Source organism: Cornus florida, unplaced genomic scaffold (genome assembly GCF_030987335.1).
Source record: "Cornus florida cultivar Cherokee Brave unplaced genomic scaffold, ASM3098733v1 CherokeeBrave_3.0.0_Hap2_Chr02, whole genome shotgun sequence".
NCBI classification, from domain to species: Eukaryota; Viridiplantae; Streptophyta; class Magnoliopsida; order Cornales; family Cornaceae; genus Cornus; species Cornus florida.
In genome coordinates this window covers 25555457-25581626 of record NW_026775572.1, presented here as the reverse complement: position 1 = coordinate 25581626, position 26170 = coordinate 25555457, and the positions used below count along the sequence as shown (strand labels likewise).

Genomic DNA, 26170 nt, shown 5'->3' with positions numbered 1-26170 from the left:
AGACAATCCTCCAAGCCATTCTTTGCTATTATGAATCAGACAGCAGTATGGAAAGAGATTGTGAAAGAGTTTTTAGAGAGAGAGAGAGAAAGAGAGAGAGGGTTTTAGAGAGAGAAAGTTGAAGTGTCAATTTTAATCGGTGGAACTCAACGCCACAGCTGGTTTCCGATTCTGAAATCGATTTGGATCACTCTATTGCTCAATTTTAGGGTTTTTTTCGATACTCTGTCCCTGTTCAATCCACCTGAGGTTAGTTCGTCTTTGTACCAGTTGGAATTGTTAAATCTTAGCTTTGTTGTGTATGTTTAACAAGAATGTTTTGCACATTCATTACTTTATTCAATTGAAAATTAATGAACAATGAAATAGTTTACTTTTGATTTGGTGAGGAATTACTTTTATTTTATTTTCAGTCTTTCAAGAGTATCAAATTGATTCCAATGGACATATTTAAGACATTAATATTTATTCATACATATTTAATGCATATGTGTATACAGTATAAAAAAAAAGTTATAGAAAAAAAGAAAAGAAAAAAGAAAAGAGATTTTCGAGATTAATTATGTCATATCTAACTTAATATATGTAAAGGTTTAGATGAGTTCAGTGTTAAATTTTATTGCATTGGTTCATGTATATGGATAAAAATTTACAATTCTTGAAGTCAACAAATCTTTTAAAAATACACTTCTAGAAAGAAAAATGGATTTGTAGAAGTACAGCTTTAAATTTACATTCTGTATGGGTATGGGGAACAACATGTGCAATGTGTTGGTGTATCTTTTGGGGTTCAATTTCTAGCATACAAGATGCAAGTTTGTAAATTTAAGCTTCAATGGAGAATTTATATGCATTTTCTGGAGTTCATCGAATTTCTTTATTGGCTTTTTTTTTTTAAATTTTTTATTATTCCGTCTTTTTCTTATTTTATAAGACAACCAAAAAATCTGCTATTAAAGAACCAGAAAACAGTGCATTTTTGCGTTGTATCATATGTATCACCTGATCTATTATATACAACTTTGTAATTTAGACTATATTTAGTAATATTCCATAATTAGAAGGTAGTTAATTAGGATTTGTAGTAAGGAAATTTTTGGATGTGATATAAAATTGATGGTCTTGTACGTAACATTTAAAGGGAGATAAAGGTCATTTTAAATTATGAGGTTAGAAAAGAAATGGGAGCATAATCACTCCTGGTAGTATGTGATCAATATTGGGCTTTATTTTTTCTTTAAAGGACAATGCGATGTCCTTTTTTTATTTTTATTTTTTTGCAATGACACGTTTGTGAGGATGATTACTTTAAAATGGTATTATGCATTCATGATATTGGTATAAGGCCATGTTTGACAATCTTCTTCCGACACTTTCTAGCCAATTATTGAACTTAATTAGTGTACATGAAATCTGAAATATTTTAGGTTGTAGTGGATATATGACCTATAAATAAATCATCTTTGAAACCAATTGATTGAAATCTTTTCAAGTCTTAATTTATGATTCATTCAAAATAGGAATTGAAAAATTAAACAAATGCTTTACTTATCATAAAAAAAAAAAAAAAATTAAACAAATGCTTTGAATAATTATTTTCTATGCTTCACTCCATGCGATTTGTGTAGTTATGCTAATATGTTTACTTCTATGTTATTCTATTTCCATGTGGACGGTGTATTGACATCACTGCTTTCTGCTCAAGTTTTCTGGTTTATATTTTTCATTTTTGTTAGTGTTTCCTACGGTATTTTAATTTTTCTATTTTGCCCTCTTAATGTTTTTCCGTTCCCTCCAAAAATTTATCTCTGTGGAAGCACTGAATGTAATCTCTAAGGTAAATGTATAAACCATGATTAGTGGTACTGGATAAAGTTTAGGCTACAGCTTTGTTTGTATAGGCAACAGCTTTTATTTTGGAAGGCTCTAGCCTAGTGGTGCTTCCTTGCCTTCCAAAGTAGAAGGTCGAGGGTTCTAGTTCCCATAGGGGCAAGTGGGTGTGTGAGTGTGTTTCTTGCCAAGGTAAAAGTTATGCTTGCCTGCAATTGGGGAATATTGTCCAAAGAAGAAACAGAAAAAAACTAGCAGGATTTTCCAGAAAGAGTTGTAAAGCTTTTCTAAGAGGTAAAGTTTACTGGACAATATTCAATTTACAATCAACAATTTCCAACTTCTAAATTATCTTTTAAATTATCTTTATTCTTGCTAGTTCCCATATTTCTATTTTCTTTTTCAGCCCACCTTTTGTACACAATTTTTAGTTAAAATAATCATACACCTCGATTTGGGGGCCATTGTTTGATTCAATGGTATAAGCTCGGGTTGGCAAATGTAATGATGTGGATTCGAGTTAGTATACTTACATTGTGCAACATAATACTAACTATTAGGTCTCTCTCCGGTCTTCCCCATCCCATTTCCTCACATAGGCTGAACCGGCATTTGGTAATGGAGTGATGCCCTTTTGATCATACACTGTATTATAGCTTCATTTTGTTTCTTAAGCTTCTTACAAGATCATTTATATCCTTTGAAATTACCTATTCCTACGTCTTTGCCTAGCTTTCTAACAAGTTTTTGTTGATTAGACTGCTGTTTAAATCTTATGATTCCACCTCCAAGCTTCTTTATAAAGTCTCCTTCCTTTCATATTCTCTTAAGACCTTCATTATTCATCATTTCACATAATATTTGTGGTTTGTATAAAATCTATACTCATTTTACCTTTTTCAGCTGCCGTAGGAAGTTTGTGGGCATATTTATGCTTTGGAATATCACATTCTGCTGGTGAGTTTGTTCTACAAAAGAGTTCATTACACATAAGTGTCGAGTCATCCTTATCATTAAGATGAGAGGTATTTTGGTTGTAAATTGGAAATTGGTTTTTATAATAAGAATCAGTCTGCCATTGTATTGTTTTGCCATCTGCATACAATTCTTAATCATGGATACACCTGGAAAGTTTAGTAAAATTGCACTGGCATTTTAAAGGGCCTAAATGTTCAATATACCTATCTATAGAAGTGCTCATCTCAGATCCACCTGACATTTTGGATCTGTACTTCAATATGGATTGCTAATTTGCAGATTCTTAGATTATGAATTTGACCCACATGGCTGTAAATTTATATTCATCTTGGGATTATAGCTTTCCTCCTGATACAGAAAATGACTCACCACAGATTGCACCACACAAGTTGTTATATATATTTTTTTGCCCCTTCCTTTCCTAGTGATTCTGAAGTGAAAATGCTACAAAGATTTATTTACTATTTAGGAAAATAAAACTCATTAAGTGGTTGAATTAAGGTTTTCTGATCTGCTGATACAGACACCAACTGTATAACGAGGTGTTTTTTGGGCTAAAAGTAGTTGATAGGTTGCTACCAGAAAAAATCATCTTAAATGATCTGTCATTCTGATTTTCCTTCTGCACACTAGAAGCCTGTACTGGAACCACTAAACTGGAACCATTTTGCGTGGCAGAATCGCATAAAAATGTATTTGAGAAGCAACTCCTTCTTTTTAAATGAAAGAATAGACTTAACACGAGTCATCATCTGAAAACAACCAACATCATGGTCTGCTACTGTAGGCACAATAATGTGTTGCTAGATTATACACCATACGATATGCAGCTGCTATCTAGCCACACTGCTTTTTAGGAAAACTAAATACCAAAAAAAAGGAATAAAAGCCCGGTTAATTACTTTTTGTACTATAGATAACTTGGAGCTTCCTCTAATGTTCTGATTCTCATTTTGTTTCAGGGCCCATTCCAAATAAGATGGTTGTTTTCATTGTCAGTGCATCACCATTTGACTCTGGCTTTGGCTGTTGACTGAAAATTCTGTCTTGAAGTGCTTGAGTGACTTGCTTAAGGTTAACCAAGGTGTCTGATATGAGTTAATTGAAAGTTGTCCAGGACTGCTAGATCAGTTGTCAAAAACTGGCCATGGAAAGTGGTGAGAGGTGATTTTCACTCCTTAGCATTCATATTTTTTTATTGTTGAAAGAATACCTGTTTACACAATATTTATGCTAAATTTAACTTGCATATTTCAGTCTTTGTGAGAAAGTCTTCTTAAATGGAGACGTCTATCTTGGTAGTTTCAAGGGAGTGCTTCCCCATGTTAAGGGAAGATATACTTGGTCAGATGGAACAGTTTATGAGGGTGACTGGGAAGAGGGAAAAATGACTGGGAAAGGACAGATTTTTTGGCCATCAGGAGCAAAATACGAGGGTGATTTTTCTGGGGATTACCGTCATGGCTTTGGGACCTTTACTAGTCCTGATGGGTCTTTATACAATGGGGCCTGGAGGATGAACATCCAGCATGGGATAGGAAGAAAGCTGTATCATAATTCAGATATTTATGATGGTTCATGGAAAGAGGGAGTACGTGAAGGCAGTGGTAGATATGCTTGGAGTGATGGTAACACGTATATTGGGAATTGGAAAGCTGGGAAAATGTGTGGTCGAGGAGTTATGAAATGGGTCAATGGTGATCTTTTTGATGGCTCCTGGCTGGATGGGTTTAGACATGGATCAGGATGTTACAAATTTGCAGATGGGGGTTATTATTTTGGGACATGGACTAAGGGCCTAAAGGATGGACAAGGAACATACTATCCTGCTGGAAGTAAACATCCATCTCTAGCGAAGTGGTGTAGCTATGATGGACATGATGACACGAGGAAAGGGTTGCTGTCTCAGAGTTCTTCAGTCAAATTGGAGTGCAGAGCTCCAAAACCTAGTGTTAAGCGCAGTCTTTCTGAGAAGGTTTCTATTAATGGTTTCTTAAGAGGTTCAGGTCAAATATCGCATAGAACTACTTTATTGGACGAAGAATGGACCGTTGATTCTGTTAGAGAATTTCCATCTCGTGACACTTCCTGCGAATTATCTCTTGCCTCCGATGAAGGTCAACATGAGGTTAAAGATAATAGTACCGTAGTTTATGAAAGGGAATACATGCAGGGGGTTTTGATTAAAGAAAAGATTACAAATAGTGCTGAACTATCACTCAAAGGTAAACAGCAGAACAAGTTTCATGCAAAAGAAGCAAAAAAAAAGTTCTGTGGGGACATTCTTGAAGGCCATCAGAGCTATTGTCTGATGCTCAATCTGCAACTTGGTATAAGGTAAAACATGAAGAGAGAACAATTTCCTTTCCTTCTACTATGACAATTCTTCTTGTTATTATATTTGTAGTAGCACTGGTGATAGTATGTAGTACACTGATTATTTACATATTTTTTGACTGACCTTTGCTAATATATATCAGCTCACTGTTTGTGCATTCATATATTTTTTCATAATGCATGAAAAGTAACGATTTATTGCTCGAATATCTCATTTAACTATCTCATTTGAAGTTCACAGGTACACTGTTGGCAAAATCACACCAGTGCCCATGCGTGAAGTGAGAGCTTCAGATTTTGGAGAACGGGCTAGAATAAGAATGTACTTTCCCAGAAAGGGATCCCAGTTTACACCTCCACACTATTCCGTTGATTTCTATTGGAAGGACTACTGCCCTATGGTCTTCAGGTATACATTAATACCGCGATTCTACATGCGCGTCATGACTTCTATGGTTTTCTCATTATCCAGTGTTAGTGCTGTTGAGGTGGGGTGCTTGGAGGGCTGGTTTAAATACACACTCAGTTATATTTACAAAATAACTGCTCTCAAACTTGAATAGGCGTTTTTATACTTGTCAATTCAAGCTTTTACAATTGCATGAAGTAATGATTGCAATGTCCCAAGGTTATCTATATTATTTATTATTGAATGCGTGGTTTTTGGCATTTGTACATAGAATCAAGTCTTAATCATACATTTTTGTTTTTCGGTTGTAGAAATAGGAATTATTCCCTGATTTTGTATTGGCTATAAGACTTCGGCCTTCCTTAGGGTTATCGATTATTTTTTTCATAGTTGGTATTCACACACACATGCCTCCACTGAGACTTGAACCATGACCTCCCTTTAGGAAGCAAGGGCCTAATACCATTAGGCCACTGACCCGTTGGTTAAGGTTATCGATTCTTAGAATAAACAACTTGATTTTGACTCTACTGGGATAGTTTTGAAGTGTCTCTGGGCTTGATCAAGTTCTTTAGATATAATAAGAACTTCATTTGACCCAGAAATATTCAGTGTGTACCATTTGACCCAACAAGTAAAATAACCAAAGTGCCTTTAGAGGGCCTAACGTTGGCTTTGATATGTATGACCATTTTGAAAGTGTTTTTGAGGACTTAAAGAATGTTAGGAAGTACGTGAAAATAGCTCTTCAACAATGCATAATAGGACTTGAAGTATTAACATGGATGTAAGCATTTTATAAAAAATGTAATTTTTGATAACCTCTATGTGGTTCTCTAATGACCTCTTTTAAAGTACTTGAGTTTCGAGACTAAATTAATTTTAAATGAATTTAGACTTTTGAAACTTTTGATGATGGCGGCTCATGAAAATTAGACTATAGAGGGAACATATATAGAAGTTAGAGGGTGAAAAGTTATTTTTATTTTTGTTTTTAAAAATTAGAAATGAATAACACCAAAACAATGAGAATGTAAATTTGAGTTTGAGATTGTTGTAAAGCATAAAACGGAAGCGGGGTGAAAAGTTATTTTTATTTTTATTTTTAAAACTAAGAAATGAATAACACCAAAACAATGAGAATGTAAAATTTGAGTTTGAGATTGTTGTAAAGCATAAAACGGAAGCGAAGAGATAAAAAAAATAAGTAGAACACACAAATATTACGTGGTTCAACCACTAGGGCCTACATCCACGGCACAAAGAATCCAAAGGGTTACATCACTTTTATAATACTTTCTCAATTCATATACAATACAATGGTGGAGGCTCCTTTATATAGGAGAAGAAATTATGATAATGAAAAGAATTAGAAAATAGGAAACAAGGAGGATTTTTCTCCACTGATTCTTCTAGTAACACCAAATCTTCAATAATAGGAAATATCATCAATTACTAAAAGATTTTCCTCCACTGATTTCTCTATTAAATCTTCAATACTCCCTCTCAAGTTGGAGCATGAATGCCTAACTTGCCATTGAGATGACGAGTAACAACAAGTAAGGTTGCAACTCGGGCGGGCTTGGCACTCATCTTGGGCTAGGCTCATATAGAAAATCTTCAACCCAAGCCCAAGCCCAGCTCAAGCCCGCCTTAAGCCCGAGCCGAGCTGCCCAAGCCCACCTCAGAAGAATTTGTGTGTAAAAAATAAATCAATTAATGCTGCACCCATGACTTGAACCTGAAACCTTAAGCATAAATTTCAAGCACACTACCAACTTGGCTATTACACTCTTGTGACTTAAGTATATTTATAAATATATATAATATTTTCGGGCTCGGGTTGGGCTTCATTCATATCAACCTAAGCCCAGCTCGAATTGAATCCGGGTTCAAAATATATAGCTCAGGCCCAAACCGAAATTAGAAAAACATTGCCCAAACACACAAAATAATTTCGGGTTGGGCTCGGGTTATTTTAGGTTGGGCCTGCCCGAGTTGCAGCCCTAACAACAAGTGTGATTGATGAAGAGAGAAGAGAGATGCTACCGAACACACCGACAATCCAAACAAGTCAACAAAAAACTGCTGGAGACACGACAAAGGCGAGGACAATGCAACTGAACACATCGGCAGCCCAAACAAGTTGATAAAAACCGCCGGAGACACGGTATAGATGAAGACAATGCTGCCGAACACACCGGTAGCCCAAACAAGTCGATAAAAACTGTCGGAGACACGACAAAGGTGAAGAACATTACTGCCGAACAAACCGGCTGCCCAAACAAGTCACAAATAGCATTAAGAAACCCTTAGCAACATTTTAGATGCCAAGGGAATACCCCAAAATAGGGGTCCGAACCTAGGAAGAGAAATTAAGCTATGATACCATGTTGTAAAGCATATAACGGAAACGAAGAGATAAATAAAACAAGTAGAACATACAAATATTACGTGGTAGGGCCTACATCCACGGCACAAAGAGCCCAAAGGGCTACATCACTTTTATAATACCCTCTCAATTCATATACAATACAATGGTGGAGGCTCCTTTATATAGGAGAAGAAATTATGAGAATGAAAAGAATTAGAAAATAGGAAACGAGGAGGATTTTTTTTCACTGATTCTTATAGTAACACCAAATCTTCAATAATAGGAAACAACATAAATTATTAAAAGATTTTCCTCCATTGATTTCTCCATTAAATCTTCAATAGAGATGAGAACAGATACTTTGTGCAAATAATTTAGGCTATGTTTGTATCATCAGCATCACACTCTCTTTGTAGTTTGAAGCTAACTTTTTTGTCTTTACAGCTTTTGTGTGAGTTATATCCTTCCTCTAGCATTGTTTTCGACTTTTTAAGGTTTGAATTGTTTGAAAAATACCGCCTCTCAATGCCCGTTGTCGTTGTTCTTTGTTTTGAATATGTGATTGTAGTTTTAGAAAGGCTCTTATGTATGCATAAAAATTACATTCTCAGGAATCTGAGGGAGCTGTTCAGGTTAGATGCTGCAGAGTACATGATGTCCATATGTGGCGATGATGGTCTAAGGGAGCTTTCTTCTCCAGGGAAAAGTGGCAGCATTTTTTATATTTCTCATGATGAAAGATTTTTCATTAAGACTTTAAGAAAATCTGAACTGAAGGTTTGAACATGTTTCCGTACTACAATTATATTTGATTAGTATTGTTAGTATAACACCTTCAATGTTAGTTAATTCACCTTCTATTCACACAAACTTATTAATATTGTTGTTATAACACCTTCCATGTTAGTTAATTCACCTTGTATTCACACAAACTTAGTAATAATGAGTGAATAGTAACTTAATCTTCTACGAAGACCTATGAAGCACAAGGAAAAAAATTTCCTGTGAAAAATTGCGGTTTCCTCAGGGTATCTCACAAGCAACATTGCTTTACTTTCCTTTTATGTTGGATTCAAATCCATTTTTTAATTACTGTATTTCTCATTTTATCCCATAAAAAAAGAAAAAAATGCAAAAAAAGAAAATGGAAAAAGAAAGACCAATAGAACATAACCTGTGAACATGAAGAATCCTACCTTGCTGAGGTTTCAGATTATATATAAAATTTTCAGATCCACCTGGAAAATGGAACATCAAAGTAAATATCGTGGCTTCAGTACTAAAACATTTTCACATTGATACATTAGACAGTCTTGTTCCTACAATATAATGGAGAACGAATATGAGAAAGATATTTCCATTTCCAGTCTCCTATTTATTTTATTGAATTTTTAATTGAGTATTGAATTTCAAGGGAAAGAGCAGGGGTTTCTCTCTTTTTCTAACGAAGAAAAATAAATAGAAAATCTTCAAAGTGCCTTTCTTGCTTTGACCCCTCGAAATATAGACTCTTGAGTTTTATGCTCTGTTTGGTTGGATGGGAAACTAGGTCAAAGGGGGAGGAGGACGGGTGAGAGAGACATTCCTAGGGCAGGGAGGGTATCCATCTTCCCTTTTGTTTCGGTTGAGTAACTTGAGTGGAAAGGATGTTATTTTACTAATATACTCTTTAAATAAGTTATTATAGTTAAATAATGGTAATAAAGTCTTTTTAATTTTATCCACCATGTATCCTCCTCTTTTTTTTTTCCCTCTCCCCTCTTCCCTCAATTTTGGATGGAAACAAAATAGTGGGCTAAGAGGACTGATGAATCAGTCCTCCAATCCTTCCAATTTTCTTCTCCCCTTCCCCAAATAATGGAAGCATTCTCCACCCCTCATCTTTTCCTTTCCTTCCCCTTAGGAAATATAACTAAGAAGCTACTAAAAGAATATGAAAAAGTAAATTAATAAAATCAACCAAAACCTTCACATGGGCTGAAGATACCTTTTTCCTCAGTATGTTTGAATAGTTTGGTTCTTACTTTATGAACCAATGAAATGCCTAGGGTTTGATACATAAAAAACTGGTCCATTGATTTTTACAAATTGATGAATGGGTTTGATATTCAGTATCCCCTTTTCATCAATTCTGTAAGATTAAAATCTCTTTAAATCGGAATTGTATCTACACTGATCTCTCTCCTTTGGATAGAGGATGTATAATTTTCTCTTGAATTATCATTTTAAGCAGGAGACAATATAGTTAGATAGTATTTGAACCATCCCATCTCAATTGAAAAGGCATATACCTTTTCAGGAAGAAATTGAATGTTTCTTCTGTGTTGCTTTTGTATTTTTTCTCTTTATTATGTTTTTTCATGTCTGATCCTGGATAATCTTCAATATCTTTTAGTTGGTTTACGAGAAGGGATCCAAGATCTTGTTTTTGTGCATCTCCTTGGCGCGTGGGTTCTTTTGTATTTTTTTCTTGATTTTGATTCTTTAGTTCTTTTTCCCCCTCAATGACATATCTTTTTTGGCAACATTAAGTTTCACTAACTTATTTATTTTTATAAGTGCTAAACAACCAAATTACTCCAAAAGTTTAAAATGGCAAGGATTGCCCAACACAATATCAAGCCTGCTCATTGTCCCTAACGCATGAACCCTTCTTATACATGTAGAGACAAGGACATACAGGTATAACGAATTCCTTGAAGAACAAAGTGCAAAAAAATCAACATATTGGGAAAACAAATGCAAACGAGAGATTAATTACTGCCACCATATTTTATTTCTTGAGTTGTGGCGTCTAGTGACTTCTTTCTGCATTATAAATTTGAAAAATTGGACAGTCCCTTTGTGGTTATGATATATGTTATATGTTTGGTAGTCCATCTGTCTCTCCAGGTTTAATTTGAAGGCACTAAAAGGAAAAGAATAGAGCTAAAAGGATAACTGTTGACACATGGCCTCATAATTTAACTAATGGTCCTGGGCAAGGCTGTAGGCAGTAATGGAAAAATAGGGTTTATGTCAACTTATAAGCAGGTGGGTAAAGTTTTGGTAAGTTGGTGATGCCGGTAGTGGTGATGGTGATGATTTCTCCAGTTCTTTACAGAATTGGTAAATTATTCTGCAAATGCTCAATGATGATAAGTACTTTTTAATGTTGCATTTTACCTTATTGGGAATAAAGTTTTTCATTTAACTTGTTTGTTCATTTTATTTTTTTATTTATTTTGCTTTTTTTGCAATCTCACATCATTGTCTATGATACTGCGGACATTCTAACTGAAATTAGCCTTTACTGGAATAGCAGGTTGAGATATTCAAATTGTGTTAGATTGTAACTCTAGCCTCGTATATTTTTTATTTTATTAATTTTTTTTCTTATGCTTTGTAGGTGCTACTTAACATGCTTCCTACCTATTATAATCATGTAAAAGAGCACGAAAATACTCTTATAACAAAATTTTTCGGGCTTCATCAGTTGACATTGGGAGGCGGAAAAAAGGTATCTATCCTAGTTTTCTTTACTGTCATGGGTTTTCTATCCTAGTTTTCTTTACTGCTGTGAGTTTTCCCAGTGATCCGTACATATTCATTAAATTTATTGCATTCCAGGTTCGCTTTGTAGTCATGGGGAATATGTTTTGCACTGAATTGCGAATACATCGTCGTTTTGATCTGAAGGGCTCAACTCAAGGGAGAATTACAAATAAAGAAAAGATAAATGAAAGTACCACATTGAAAGATCTTGATTTACCATATGAATTTCATATGGATAAATCATTGCGAGAGTCTCTTTTTGAGTAAGTTCCTCATTTTGCTTGCTTGTGATATTCTTTATTTAGAATTTATACACCTGTTGCCTATCCAATGGTCGGGAGAATTGTAGAATGGGTTGTAGAATACACCAAAAGAATATCTAGGATATTTACAAGACTACTACACAACTCAGTATTTTAGAGAATGTTACACAAGTCTTTACAACTCTATATAAATCTAGAATTTTAGGGTTGTCCTGCCAACGGCGAGGCATGACACAAGACTTAAAATGCTTTATTTTCCATTTATTTTCTACTAGCTATTTTATTTTTTTATTAATATCAGTAGATAGCTGAGAATTCGTGTTGCTTCATTTTATTTTATTTTCAATTCTTCACAAGATCAAGATATGAATTGAGACATTTGAAACAAGCCATGTCGATGTTGGACACCATCACTCCTTTTTATAGTAGTCCTCTCGTATCCATGATTTTAATATAAATTCTCAAATTTTAGAAGGCAGACTTCTTACCAGTTGTGTATAATCTATATTCGATATCTCTATTTTTTGAGTAGAGTATAGCCATCTCTAATATGAAATTACTCACCGATGGTGTCATGAAGTTCAATCTTGATGGGTGCTCCATTAGTAGTCCAGGTTTCGCGTTGGTGGCATATTCAAAGACCTTGGAGGAAATATAGTAGTTACTGTAAAGCGAAGATACTGGTTATTCTTAAAAACTAAAGAGAGGTGTCTTCAATGAAGTTTTATAATGGTATGATATACAATTATTGTAGTTTGCTAGGTGAAGAAAGCTGGACTGGATTCTTTGAAGTATAGCCACCATATTAGGGAAAGGGTATAGTTATATATGCCTTCTACAAATTGCAGGTTCTCCGTATGGGGATGAGGAGACAGATTTGTTGGCAAAGAAAGGGGTTAGCTATTCTGGAGGACTTCAGATGTAATCTTTAGCCCCTTTGAAATTTGACGGAGCTCAGATCATTTCATCTTGTCTTTCATCTATGGATTTGGGTTGGGTGGGTTTAAATATAAGGGCATTTGTTTTGAGAGAATATCTCGTTCTTCCTTTGCTATAGCATATCATTGACTTTTTATCTTTATAGAATTTTGTTTTAATACAAAAATCCTTTTAGCCATGTCCCTTTATGTTGTTGAAGATTTGCTGTGTATGTTGTCTTGTTGATTACTTTCATTGTTATGTGCAAAGAATAAAAAAAAAAAAAAAAAAAAATCACAAACTCATGGCCCGGCTTACATAAATATAGCTTGAAATACTTGTCACAACTATTACATGATCATCGGTGGCCAATAAAACTAAAAAAAAAACAGCCGTAACAAACATTACATGTTATAATGGCAATATAAAGACAATTTTTGGTGACGGGGGGTTCATAAATGTCACTGTCACTTTTTGAGATCAACTCCAAAATGAAAGAAGTATTTCCCCCTATAATTTTGTTCATTTTTTCACTTTTCATCTCTACTAATTCTTTCTGAAGTTTTTATGTGGTTTATTGTTGTGCTTATACTTGTGTTTATAATGTATTTCACTTCTGATTAAATGAATATGCAGCTTGTATCTTAGATATGCATTTGAAAATTATGGGCAATTTCATCCACATTCTGACTATCAATGGAATTCTTTCTTTCCTCTCTTCTTTTGCAGACAGCTCTCTCTAGACTGCAAGTTCTTAGAATCTCAAAAAATAATCGATTATAGCCTCCTTTTAGGTTTACATTTTAGAGCTCCTGAGCATCTGAAGTCACTGTTACATCCTCCTGACACACCGCACAAGCATGAGAGTATACCTCCCAGTGATGGTATATCCCTTTCCAACTTGAAAATATCACACTTGAACTCATAATTGTTTTACTTAGATTTACTAGTGCACACACACACATATATTCAGTTAGATAATTTTTAAAATATATTGGCTCTCACTGTCAATTTTATTTATATATTCTGCTCATGATGATAACATTTAACAGCTGAGATCATATGTGAGATCATGATATAGCATGGATATGTTCATTAAATTTGGTTGTGACTTTTACCTGTTGTAATGTGGTTTTAATTGCTACAGGTCCGTAATGTTACAACGGAAGCATTAGTTGTTGTACCAACAGGCCAATGGCTTAACGGTACCAGGCTCCTACTTCCCAAAGGGAGGTCAGGGGTTTGAGCCTCAATGGAGGCATGTGTGTGTGAGTACCAATTAAGAAATTAAAAAGAAAAGAAGCATTAGCCGGTGCTGCTGTTTTCTGTTTTCATGTACTACTTTAATGAAAAAACTCAATTCTCTCCAGCCTCAACTTTTCTTGGCTGCCTCGTAGTATCTGAAATACTCTTAGAAATGAAAATACTTTCACATAAAAAATATGAAACTGCAGAACACCCCTATCATCTGTGGATTCTGTACTTCTCCTGAAATTGGATGGATCATATCCCAGCTATTCTAATGAATCTGATTTGAAACCCAATTGGTTCATATTTTTCTTGCTGTTAATATAGCGTGTGAGACTCTTACCTCCTCCTCCTTGATAATTATACGACTGGTTCCAAGTCCATTTGACAGATCTGGAAAAATGGATTTGTTTTTAACATTTGGGATAGTAGAAATATATAAAAAGAAGAGAAAAGAGAGAATTGCGTAAATGCTTGAAATGAGATGAATTACTCATTCACAGCTCTAGTATTTATAGATAAAATTAGTACATGCTCATATTACAAGAAAGGAAACTAAATTAAATCAAAATCAAATCACAACTTATTTTAAAGTATATTCTATGGCATATTCTATAGCATAGTCAACACTCTGCTATTATGGTAAGTCATACCATAAATCGTGGTATCATATATATGCTATTATATGCATAGTCAAATCTCTACTATTATGGTAAGTTATTCCATAAATTGTGGTATCATAAATGCTAATACTCCCCCTCAAGTTGGTGCGTGGATATCTGAAACGTCCAACTTGGACAATGCATTCTCAAACACAATCTTGCTGACGCCCTTTGTAAGAATGTCTGCAAGCTGCTGAGAGCTTGTGACAAATGGAGTACAAATTTGACCAGAGATGATCTTCTCTCGAATGAAGTGACGGTCCACCTCTATATGCTTAGTTCTGTCATGCTGAATGGGATTTGCTGCTATGCTAATGGCAGACTTGTTGTCGCAATAGAGTGAGAATGGAAGCGACACTGGAAGGCACAAGTCTGTCATCAAGGTTTTCAGCCAAAGCAACTCACCTACCCCAAGAGCCATAGCCCTATACTCTGCCTCTGCACTAGATCGAGAGACAACATCCTGCTTCTTACTGCGCCAAGTAACCAAGTTATCACCAATAGTGGTACAATAACCTGAAGTAGACCTCCTATCTGAAATTGAACTTGCATAATCAGCATCTGTCCAAGCCTCAACACGTAAGTGACCATGATTAGCAAACAAAATACCACGGCCTAGACACCCTTTTAAGTAGCAAAGAATCCGAATAGCTGCATCAAGGTGTGGGGCACGAGGAGAGTGCATGAATTGACTCACGACACTCACAGCATAAGCAATGTCAGGTCGAGCCATGGATAAATAGATGAGCTTCCCCACAAGTCGTTGATACTGACCAATATCTGACAACAACTCCCCCTCAGGATCAGCCAACCGATGATTCTGCTCAATCGGAGTATCAGCAGGATGAGCGCCAAGCTGACCAGAAGTAGAAAGCAAGTCAAGAATATACTTGTGTTGAGAGATGAAAATGCCAGTCTTGGAGCGAGCCACCTCAATGCCTAAGAAGTACTGTAGGAGACCAAGATCCTTAATCTCAAACTGACGGCCAAGATAGCTCTTAACCTCATTAATTCCGGTAGTATCATCGCCGGTAAGAATAATATCATCAACATACACAATGAGAGCAACTGTCTTATCGCCTGAATGACGTAAAAACAAGGTATGATCAGCTGCACTTTGATGGAAACCAAACTTGGGCATAACAGTGCCAAAGCGATCAGACCAAGCTCGAGGAGACTGCTTGAGGCCATATACAATACGACGAAGATGACATACCATACCAGAATGAGCAGGAGAACGAAAGCCCGGAGGAGGAACCATGTACACCTCCTCCTGCAAATCACCATTAAGAAATGCATTCTTGACATCTAACTGAAATAGAGGCCAAGATCGAATTGCAGCAACGGAAAATAATACACGGATGGTATTCATCTTGGCAACAGGGGCAAAAGTCTCTTGATAATCTGTGCCATAAGTCTGAGCATAACCCTTGGCAACCAATCGGGCCTTGTAACGAGCAACTGACCCATTTGGATTATGCTTAACTGTAAACACCCAACGACAACCCACAGCCTTTCGTCGAATAGGAAGCGGAACCATGTCCCAAGTCTGATTTTTCTCGAGTGCTTGTAGTTCTTCTGTCATAGCATCACGCCATTGAGGTTGTGCTAGTGCATCTACAACACTGGAAGGAACAGGAACCGAGGCAACAGAAACAAGAAAACTCCGATAGGAGGGTGAGAGAGCATAATCAAAAACAAAATTAGAAATAGGGTAAGTACAAAAACGCTTATCCTTTCGAAGAGCAATGGGGCGATCATCAAGCGAAACAATAGCTTGAGAAGGTGGAGCTGGTGCCGAAGGAACAGGGCAGTCGATCGTGGGAGTAGAAGCTTGTACCTGTTGTCTCCGACTATAAACCTGTGAAAAATGAACAATTCCCCTTGCTGGAGGGGTATGACGAGGAGGAATTATAGAAGAAGAAACAGGTAATGGTAGAGGAGTTGAAGAAGGAAGAAGGTGATCATCCATTATATTCAATGGGAACCATTCACTCTGAGAACCAACTGAACCACTATAGTATGGTGTATTCTCAAAGAAAGAAACATCCATGGATATAAACCGCTGACGACTGGGAGGATGGTAACACCTATAACCTTTTTGAGAGTGAGAATGGCCCAAAAATACACACGTCAAAGCCTTGGGGTCAAGCTTTGTACGAGTTTGCCCCAACTGCTAAAAAAAGCACACACCCGAAGACTCGCGGAGGAATAAAAAATAGAGATGAATTGGGATTTAAGATTGAGAGTGGGGCTGCAAAGTTAAGAATCCTAGAAGGAGTCCTATTAATGATGTAAACAGTGGTAAGAACTGTATCTCCCCAAAATGACTGGGGAACAATCATGCCAATGCAGATTGCTCTGGCTAAGTCAAGGATGTGACAATTCTTTCTCTCAGAACGACCATTTCGTTGAGGAGTTTTAACATTAGCTAGCTGATGCTCAATCCCAAATTCTGTACATAACCATTGTACCTCCCCATAAGTGTACTCTGTACCCTGGTCAGATTGGAATTTTTTAATGGTACGACCATATTGAGTCTGAACCATTGTCATAAAATTTTTAAAAATGGTGTATACCTCATTTTTGGTTTTCATAAGATAAACCCATGTAACACGACTATGATCATCAAAGAATAACACGAAATATCGAAATTCAAGACTAGAAGTAACTGGGCAAGGACCCCACACATCTGAATAAACAAGATCAAAAAGTGTTAAAGCAGATTTATTACTACTAGCAGGATAATTGAAACGAACATGTTTAGCCATATGACATGTTTCAAAGGATAAATCTGACACTGCAACGTTGCAAAATAAGGAAGGAAATAAATGTTTCAAATAACCAAAAGAAATATGTCCTAAACGCATGTGCCAACGCATAAGCTGGGCTTTATTAGATGAAACAATATTAGAAAATGAAGCTGAATGTGCTTGAGGTGACAAAGGAGCATCCAACAGGTATAAACCGTCCACTTCACGCCCACTGCCAATTGTCCGTTTCGACACCAGATCCTGAAAAATACAATGAGAGGGAAAGAACGTTACACTACAATTTAATTGTTTGGTAACGTTACTAACAGAAATAAGATTTGTAGTCAACTTTGGAACATAAAGTGTATTTGACAAAGTTAATGAAGGAGTAACTGATATGTGACCCTTCCCAGCAATGGAAGATGGAGAGCCATCCGCAAGGCGGACCTTGCGTTGGCCAGAGCAGATAGTATAAGATTGGAAGAGTGAGGACATACCAGTCATATTGTCTGAAGCACCAGAATCAATGATCCATGGTGTTGAAGATGTAGATACGCTATGTGCAGACGCACTAGTACCTGAGTGGGCAAAAGTGGAGGTTGGCTGAGATGATGCCTCTATTTGGTTGAAGAATTGCTTGAACTTGTCCAAATCAGCTTGAGTTAAGGTAACTGTGGCAGAAGATGTAGAGGCAGGTTTGTCAGGAGTTGACAACGAGACTGGTTGTGTAACAGAATGTGCAGAGGATCCAGGCTGTTGTTTCTGTTGCGGGGGAAGTCCATGTAGAGCATAACAACGAGATTTGATGTGACCAATTTTTCCGCAATGGTCACACCGTCCACGTTGTCGTCCCAGAGGAGGACCGGTGGTAGTGCTTTGAACTGACTGGGATGGTGAAGTTCCTGAAAGGTTGGGAATCCGAACTGCCATAGCAGAACGATCAACAGAAACAACACCTAATGGATGAGTTCGGCAGTTCTCATCTGACAACACATAGGAATATGCATCCTCAAGAGTAGGGAATGAAGATAAGCCCAATAAATGAACACGAGCATACTGAAACTCGTCGTTCAACCCGGCAAGAAACTGAAACACTCGATTCTTCGCCACAATTCCTGCATATAAAACTGCATCATCTGGATCCTTCCAAGAGTGGAAGGAATCATAATATGACATCTCCTCCCAAATAGCACGAAGCTTGGCGATGTAACCTGAAACTGTCAAGTCACTCTGAGAAATCTTGGTGATATCTCGCCCCAGTTGGAAAATTCATGCATTATTCTGCCTCTGAGAATAAGTGCGTTGAACTGAATCCCAAATCTGCTTAGCAGTCTTCATAAATATATAGCCAACAGCTATGTTTGGTTGCATCGAATTGACTAGCCAAGACATAACCATAGCGTTATCTGCAAATCACTGTGGATATGCCTTCTCTGACTCAGTTAGCTCTTTCTCAGAACCAGTAATATAGCCAATCTTGCCTTTGCCACCAATGAACATCTTGGCAGACTGTGCCCAAATCAAATAGTTGGAACCATCCAACTTCACTGTGGTGATTTGAAGTGCTGGATTTTCTGATGAGTTGGTGGGAAAAATGGTACCACCACCCACAGAACGTGAGCCAAGAGAATTAACAGTCGAGGATCCTGAATCTGCCATAATCTGTCACACGACAATAAAAAGAACTCCAAAAAACACCACAAATTCTGTTAATAAATCAAAGGGTCTCCTCAGACCATTCCCGAAAAATCGAAATACATACCTTTTTTTTTTAAGGAGCGCTTCCCGCTTACATATAGCCAGACAGCCTCCTTTTTAATATTCGGAACCTCTTTGTAAACTAATTTTTTTATTACCCAAGCCCTTTTAGGTGTTGGAAACCAACTATCCCAATTTACCCAATCCCAGAAGAGTGAAAAAGAAATTGTAAAACTTAAAAATACCTGTTTTCGATTACAAAACAGCAATACAGAAAAACATGTGTAGGCAACGTCACACGATGTCACAAACAACCTAAGGTAGTTGTCACATAAGTAGCAAGGCTGCTGAAAGGTGTGGAAAGGTATTGGCTCTGATACAAAGTAGAAATATATAAAAAGAAGAGAAAAGAGAGAATTGCGTAAAGGCTTGAAATGAGATGAATTACTCATTCAGAACTCTAGTATTTATAGATAAAATGAGTACATGCTCATATTACAAAAAAAGAAACTAAATCAAATCAAAATCAAATCACAAGTTATTCTAAAGCATATTCTATGGCATATTCAACTCTCTGCTATTATGGTAAGTCATACCATAAATCGTGGTATCATATATGTGCTATTATATGCATAGTCAAATCTCTGCTATTATGATAAGTTATTCCATAAATCGTGGTATCATAAATGCTAACAGGGATTTTTTTTATTTTTGTTCACTTCTGTTCGTGAGATTTTATGAAGTTGGTAATTTCACCCAAGGAAAGATGGCCATTGGTGTTTGCTTTAACATCAACTCTCTCTCTCTCTCTCTGCCTCTCTTTCTATTGTGTTCTCATTTTCTTGTAATTTTTTTCTTCTACTATTAAGCTATGGTATTTTAAATAGAAAGTGGTGCATGGCAAAATCTGCATGGTTGTGGGGGATTGCTCAAGTGGATAAGATATGGATCTTGGTTTTTTGGACAATTAATTGTTTCTCTCGAGTATTTTGGGAAGTTGATGCCTTGAGGATAACAGAAATGGAAAAGAGTTAGTTGGAGTTGTTTCAAACAGCTTAATTGTTTACTTGAGAAGACTATTTAATGGTCATGAAGCTAATGGACGATAACTTTTGGGGAAACTACTTCCATTTTCTGAAAGGCCGATGATTGGATTGGTTAATTGTAGTTCTAAAAGTGACACGATGCATTATGGACTTGGTTCCGTTGATCAATATTGTGGAGGTTTGTTTCCTAATTTAGTAACTCTAATCTCACGGCTTTCTAATCCCATTAAAAGTTACCTTTCTTTTGTTTCTTGTTTGTAGTTTTTCCTCTTTTTGACAAGGTGAGAAAAAATGCCTTTTTGTTATTTTAATTTTGTCGGTCTATCTTTAAATCACTGTATAATTCCCCTATAAATTTATAAAAACACCCTTGATCCTAAAACTCAACACAAAGATGAATAGAGAGAGAGAGAGAAGGGAGGAAGAAGCATGTTTACACAACTTGTGTTTCCAAAAGGTGAAAACTCAACGAATACAATTTTAAATGTATGGGTAAATTGCTCTCACCTCCCTTGAGGTTTAGGTTTATCACTCCCAGATGAAAGTTTTGAAAAAATTACTCTGACACCTCCTGTCAAAGTAACGACCTAAGTGTTCAGTGTAATTTTACCATATTACCCTCATTGTTATTATATTTATTTTTTACTCTTATTGCTGATGTAAGCATAAAAACGAATTTACCATGTTACTACTTAACATTTGAGTTCTGGCTCACCACCACCACCACCACCGCCGCCGCCGCTGCCAAACCCAACCCCACCACCACCATCGCCACCACCACCATCGCCACCACCTTGACCTGACCCACCACCCCACATTTTCTCTTTTTTCGTGTATATATATATCACTTTAAATGTAGCCCCTTATATTATTGGTTGACCCAAGGGAATCTCTTGGCAGTTGGCACATAAGCATTTCCAAAAGTAATCGTCCTAGGCTATCTCTCGCCACTGCTTAGTACTTATACCCCAGTATACATGCAGCGAGGTTAGTGCATTCAAGTTGCGGGAATACATCCTTCAAAACTTATGGAATCCCTCAAAGTTTTGTGGCCTAAAGCCCCAGTTTCATTGCCTCTGATCGCTCTCCCCCTCTGCAATTGATTTGGAGAGTTGACCAAGGATCTCATGATCCCAATTTTTGTTTTTGTTTTTATTTTTTTTTATTTCCCACAAAAAGAATGATTTTCATCAATTCACTGCAATTCAAAGAGAGAGAATTTGGTTTTTGGCAGAAGAATTGTGTTTGGTTTTGAAGAGGAGTTGGATCTGGAATCGCCGAAAGAGAGGAGCAATGGTGGTTGTGGAGGAGAGAGGCGGCGGTGGAGGGGGAGGAGAGATGATGGTTGCAGAGCAGCTGGTGGTGTTGGTTGCCCATTGCCTAATTCTTCTTCACATATATATATATGTGTGTGTGTGTGTCATGTATGTATATATAACATGTTCTGCTAAAACATATATTAGAATTATATATTAAAAAGATATAAATTTATTGTTTTTGTGATATAGCATGTGGCTAAATTTGTTATCTTACAATAGTTAGTAGGAATTTTGTATATTGAAGGGTATTTTTGGTGTTTAAATTTTTTTATCTAATAGCATTGATGGACCCTTAACGGACTTGGGGTTGATTGTAATTTCACCATACTTCAAGAGAGCTTACTCAAATTTTTGCAAAACTTTCATCCGAAGGTAATAAGCTCAAACCTCTGGCGAGGTCAGGATAATTAACCCTATATGTATTGAATGGAAATATTATCAATCAACATTTATATTTTTGTATGGTACAAATAAATTTAAAATTTATTATTATTCAAGGTTGGCCCGTTAAATAAAATTCCTGGGTTCGTCGTTGGTGTGAATTATTGATATTGTCAAATTAAACCTCACAAGAGTTGAAGGAGAAATTATTTCCTGCACTTGCTTCGTACTTCCCATTCCTCTATGTCCTTGGTTATATACTGTGTTTGCAAACGAATAATTTCTGTTTTTATTTTAGGATGGTGGTTGGTGGAGATTGGAAAAGAGTCGGAAGCTACAAAAGTAGAAAGTGATTTTGATGTCCATGTCAATTATCATGCTTGTCCACTATAAAATTTCAATTATCAATCCCCTCATTCTTGATCAGAAAATGTCATATTGACTTGGAATATGCGTGTGTATCTGTTGTTTAATGACATAATGTTGGCTTGAAAATTTTCTTTGGAATTTGTCCCGCTATAGATTGATTTTTCTATATTTTAATTATTAAATGGTGTGCAGCTTATGTTTTGACTTCCTCCAGGTGCAACGTCACATGGGGAGCTCTTTTTTCCTCCAAATGGTCTGCTTTTAGTAACTCATGAACCTAGCTCTGTCAACACCACACCAGGTCCTCACATTAGAGGAAATAATTTGAGAGCATTCTCTGTAGGTGACAAGGAAGTTGACCTCCTTCTGCCTGGTACTGGAAGGTAGTTTCTATTTCTTTTCAATTTCTCTAGCTGGTAGACTGAAATTACTACCTTGAGTTTCTGTTCAAGTTTATGGAATGATTAACCCTGATACACATCTAATCAACACAACATGCTAGTAAACATTCACTATACATTAACTGGGAAGCATGTCTCAAATATTTTATGGGTTGTTGATGGTTGAATTCCACTTCCATAGATTTGATTGGCTTGAGAATTAAGTTCTAATTTATAAAGTATTGTCTGAGTGAGTTTGTCGACTTATGCCTGATTATATTGGCCCACTTCTTTAGGCAACTTTTTACCGAGTGTTTTGTTCTTATGACCCTAATTTCTTAATGATTAACTAGCAAGGCTCTGCGTTTATTAACTCTCATGACGAACAACATTGATTGTGTTTCCTTCCACAATAATTTGTTCCCTTTCTATGCATTCGTATTCCCAGCAATTGCTGTTCCTTTCAATGTCATAGGTGAGTCTTGAAATAAACTTAACAAAATGATTTTTGTGGCAATTTGTTTTTGTTAGATTACAAGTTTACCTTTTTACCTACCATCTAGGTTTCTTGCATATTACAAATTACCATATATATGATTTCACCTACCATGTTACTACTATCTATAGGTTACTTGTTAATCACTCATCTACCCCGAAACCTTCTCCTATACATAGTACATTTATGTAATCTTCATTATATCAATACAATATAATATTTTTCCATTTTCTCTTATTTCTAACATGCTATCAGAGCCTTGCGATATCTAGTAAATAATATACCAGTTTATCGTAGTCACCGGCGGTGGGCGGCGACCAACCTTCAAATTTATGCTTCCGCATCCCAACCTTCAATTTCAAGTTCTTGGCGGCGATTAACCTTCAAACTTATGCTATCCCAACCTTCAATCTCAAGTTTATAATAAGCAAAAGTCTTATTTGGCTGCCCAATCAGCCTCCAAGACACATCAATGCAGTTCCACGGCAATAATGCCATAATTCCGCCTCGTCAGCGGTGTTAGTAGTAATGCCACATCACCAGCCATTGCCATGTAAGACACAGCCTCGTCATCGGTGCTAGCAGTAGTGCCACATCACCAGCCACGACAACTGCCATGTCGGACATAGCCAGTAGTGGTGCCATGTCAGAACCAGCCAGCAATAGTGTCCCGTCAGTTGTTAAGCGTGCCTCCATCTGCATCATGGGTAAAAACCCATCTCCGTCAGGCTGCTTTCATGATTTTACCTTCAATTTCAAGTTGGGTTCATACTAACCTTGAGTTTGAGGGGGGCTGTTAGATTATAAGTTTACCCCTTTACCTACTATCTAGGTTTCTTACATATTACAAATTACCATATATGATTACACCTATCATATTACTATCTATAGGTTACTTGTTCATCACTCGCCTAACCCCAAACCTTCTCCTATATATAGTACCTTCGTGTAATCTTCATTATATCAATATAATATCATATTTTTCCGTCTTCTCTTATTTCTTACTGTTGTCCATCTTTCTTCATCTTTATTTGTTTGCCTTTTCTAGAAATCTGTCTCTCAAAAGCCTTTTCTTATTAGTTTGGGGGTCAACTACAACAATCCTTCTTTACCATTCTGATTTATCTCTATTCATTGATCCATCTTTGCTTAAAAATCATAATTCATTTTATGTTTCCCGAAGTACATTTCCCGTATCCTTTGTCACAGTCCCCTTTCTTTCTTGGTGGTGTAATATTGTTGGTCTTCACTGTAGGTAACCAAACTATAACGAGTAAACGACTAACATGCATTTTATGCTCTTATTCACTATAGATGCCACCTTGCAACTCTACTTTAAAGTACGTACTTCTCGCAAACTTACATTTTGGGAACAGCAATAGATCACACTTGTTTTTTAAAAAAAGAATTACGGTAGTTGATTGTCAATCTCTTGCAATTTCTTCAGGTTACGTGTGCAGTTAGGAGTAAACATGCCAGCTCAGGCTAATCGCAAGCTTCTGCAGGAAAATATTGATTCAGCTGAAGTTGAACTTTTTGAGGTTTATGATGTTGTCCTATATCTCGGCGTAATCGATATATTGCAGGAATACAACATGAAAAAGAAAGTAGAGCGCGCATACAAATCACTGAAATTCGACCCCATGAAAATTTCTGTTGCTGAACCCAAGTTGTATTCCGAACGTTTCATCAACTTTTTGAGGAAAGTTTTCCCCGAACAACGTTAAGGAAGATTTTGGGTTTTTTTTTTTCGATGTACTTTTTATATATAGGTCAGAAGATATTTATTTTGCAGAGCTTGTATTGCATGCAATTCTTTTATCATTCATTGTAAATTTATCCCTTGGCATCATAAATGTGCTTTTCTTTTAGTATGTACAGTAACTTTCAGCGCATGGAGTTACTGGATTTGTGATCACTCTTTCGTATGTATGCTACATCTTTCAGCTCATGAATATCGCCATGCTTAATATACGCATGATACTTATGATCCAATTTCAAATTGTAATGCGCGGATTCAGTGTTCTCAAACAAAACATCAATTAATGTACTTATTTTCTCTCTCATGTTCTAATAGTCCATCCTAGTTGATTATCTTGTAATGATTGTTATTTATATATAGAGTATCATGGTATGGTGCGCTTCCGTGTTACATAACTTGCTTTATAAGGTACTAAATAATAACAGTGGTGACTTCAGATTGGCGAAAATTTATTATTTTTAATTACTGCAAGAGGAAAGTATTAATTACTATCATTTATGCCAGAGGAAGGATTTGGTAGTTGATAATTGGAGTGTATTGACAGATGTTCTATGTTGTAATGATTATGCAATCAGTATATGCCATGAGAGTTTTGCATTGGGAAATATTTTTAATCGATTTTATTTTATTTTATTTTTGTGATCGATAATTTCTGTACTTATTTACGGAAAAAAGAAAGAAAGAGATAATTTCTCTTTACTTGTAAGGAAAGAAAATTGATAATTAAATCGAAAGAACAATGTTTGGAATTCGCATCTAAAGGCCATGACTTCACTCAATCTACTAAACCTTTTACTATGACGTGGAGTTTACATTGTCTGTGAGCAGCCATACTATTCTCCAAAATACTTTCCCTCGTGTTCTTGCTGTTCTTAATCCCTTCGTCTATTTATCCTACTTCATTCAGTTTGATTTCTCATTTCCTTCGTCTATTTTCTCACCTCCTCGGTCTAGCCTCATCTTATCTTCTCAATCTCATCCCCTTCTTTCTTTTTAGTTACCATAAGTTACTTCTCGGCCCGTCAATCTATATATTTTGTAAAGTTTTTAAATACATCCTCACTTAATTTTTTAAAATACTTCATCATATAGTCTTGCACTAAGTATTTTTTTATCGGCTCTGTATTTCTCTTCAAGTAATTAGGTTTTTATGTTTATTATTTTAATCACTTGTCTTCCTCGATTTTCACCCCACACTTATGTCTTCATCGAATGGTATTTACCTTGCATGTGTGTCTTCCTTGATAAAAATAGGGCGTTCCTAGAAAATATCATCTCATCGGTAAAAACGGTATTCACCCTACTCCCGTGTCTTCCTCAGTAAAAATAGTGCATTCCTAGAAAATATGATCATCTCCATATGGTGTCTTTATAAATTAGAACTTGTGTCATCCATAGATAAGTAGTAACCAA

General features: G+C 36.2%; 1 protein-coding gene across 3 annotated transcripts; it reads left to right on the top strand.

Moving 5' to 3' along the window:
- Positions 1 to 3: 3 nt before the first annotated feature.
- Positions 4 to 25061, top strand: LOC132294360 (phosphatidylinositol 4-phosphate 5-kinase 7-like). Of its 3 annotated transcripts, none has more exons than XM_059792185.1 (11): positions 4 to 249; positions 2743 to 2787; positions 3771 to 3972; positions 4066 to 5145; positions 5387 to 5554; positions 8540 to 8705; positions 11317 to 11427; positions 11538 to 11725; positions 13373 to 13527; positions 22334 to 22502; positions 24443 to 25061. In XM_059792185.1, exons 3-11 carry the CDS (start codon positions 3956 to 3958, stop codon positions 24720 to 24722), a joined length of 2334 nt encoding a protein of 777 aa, XP_059648168.1. In that variant the 5' UTR covers positions 4 to 249; positions 2743 to 2787; positions 3771 to 3955; the 3' UTR covers positions 24723 to 25061. The 3 variants fall into 3 exon arrangements, with proteins under 3 accessions (XP_059648168.1, XP_059648165.1, XP_059648166.1); XM_059792182.1 differs by having other exon boundaries at positions 2734 to 2787; XM_059792183.1 differs by lacking the exon at positions 2743 to 2787.
- The last annotated feature ends 1109 nt before the right edge of the window (positions 25062 to 26170 follow it).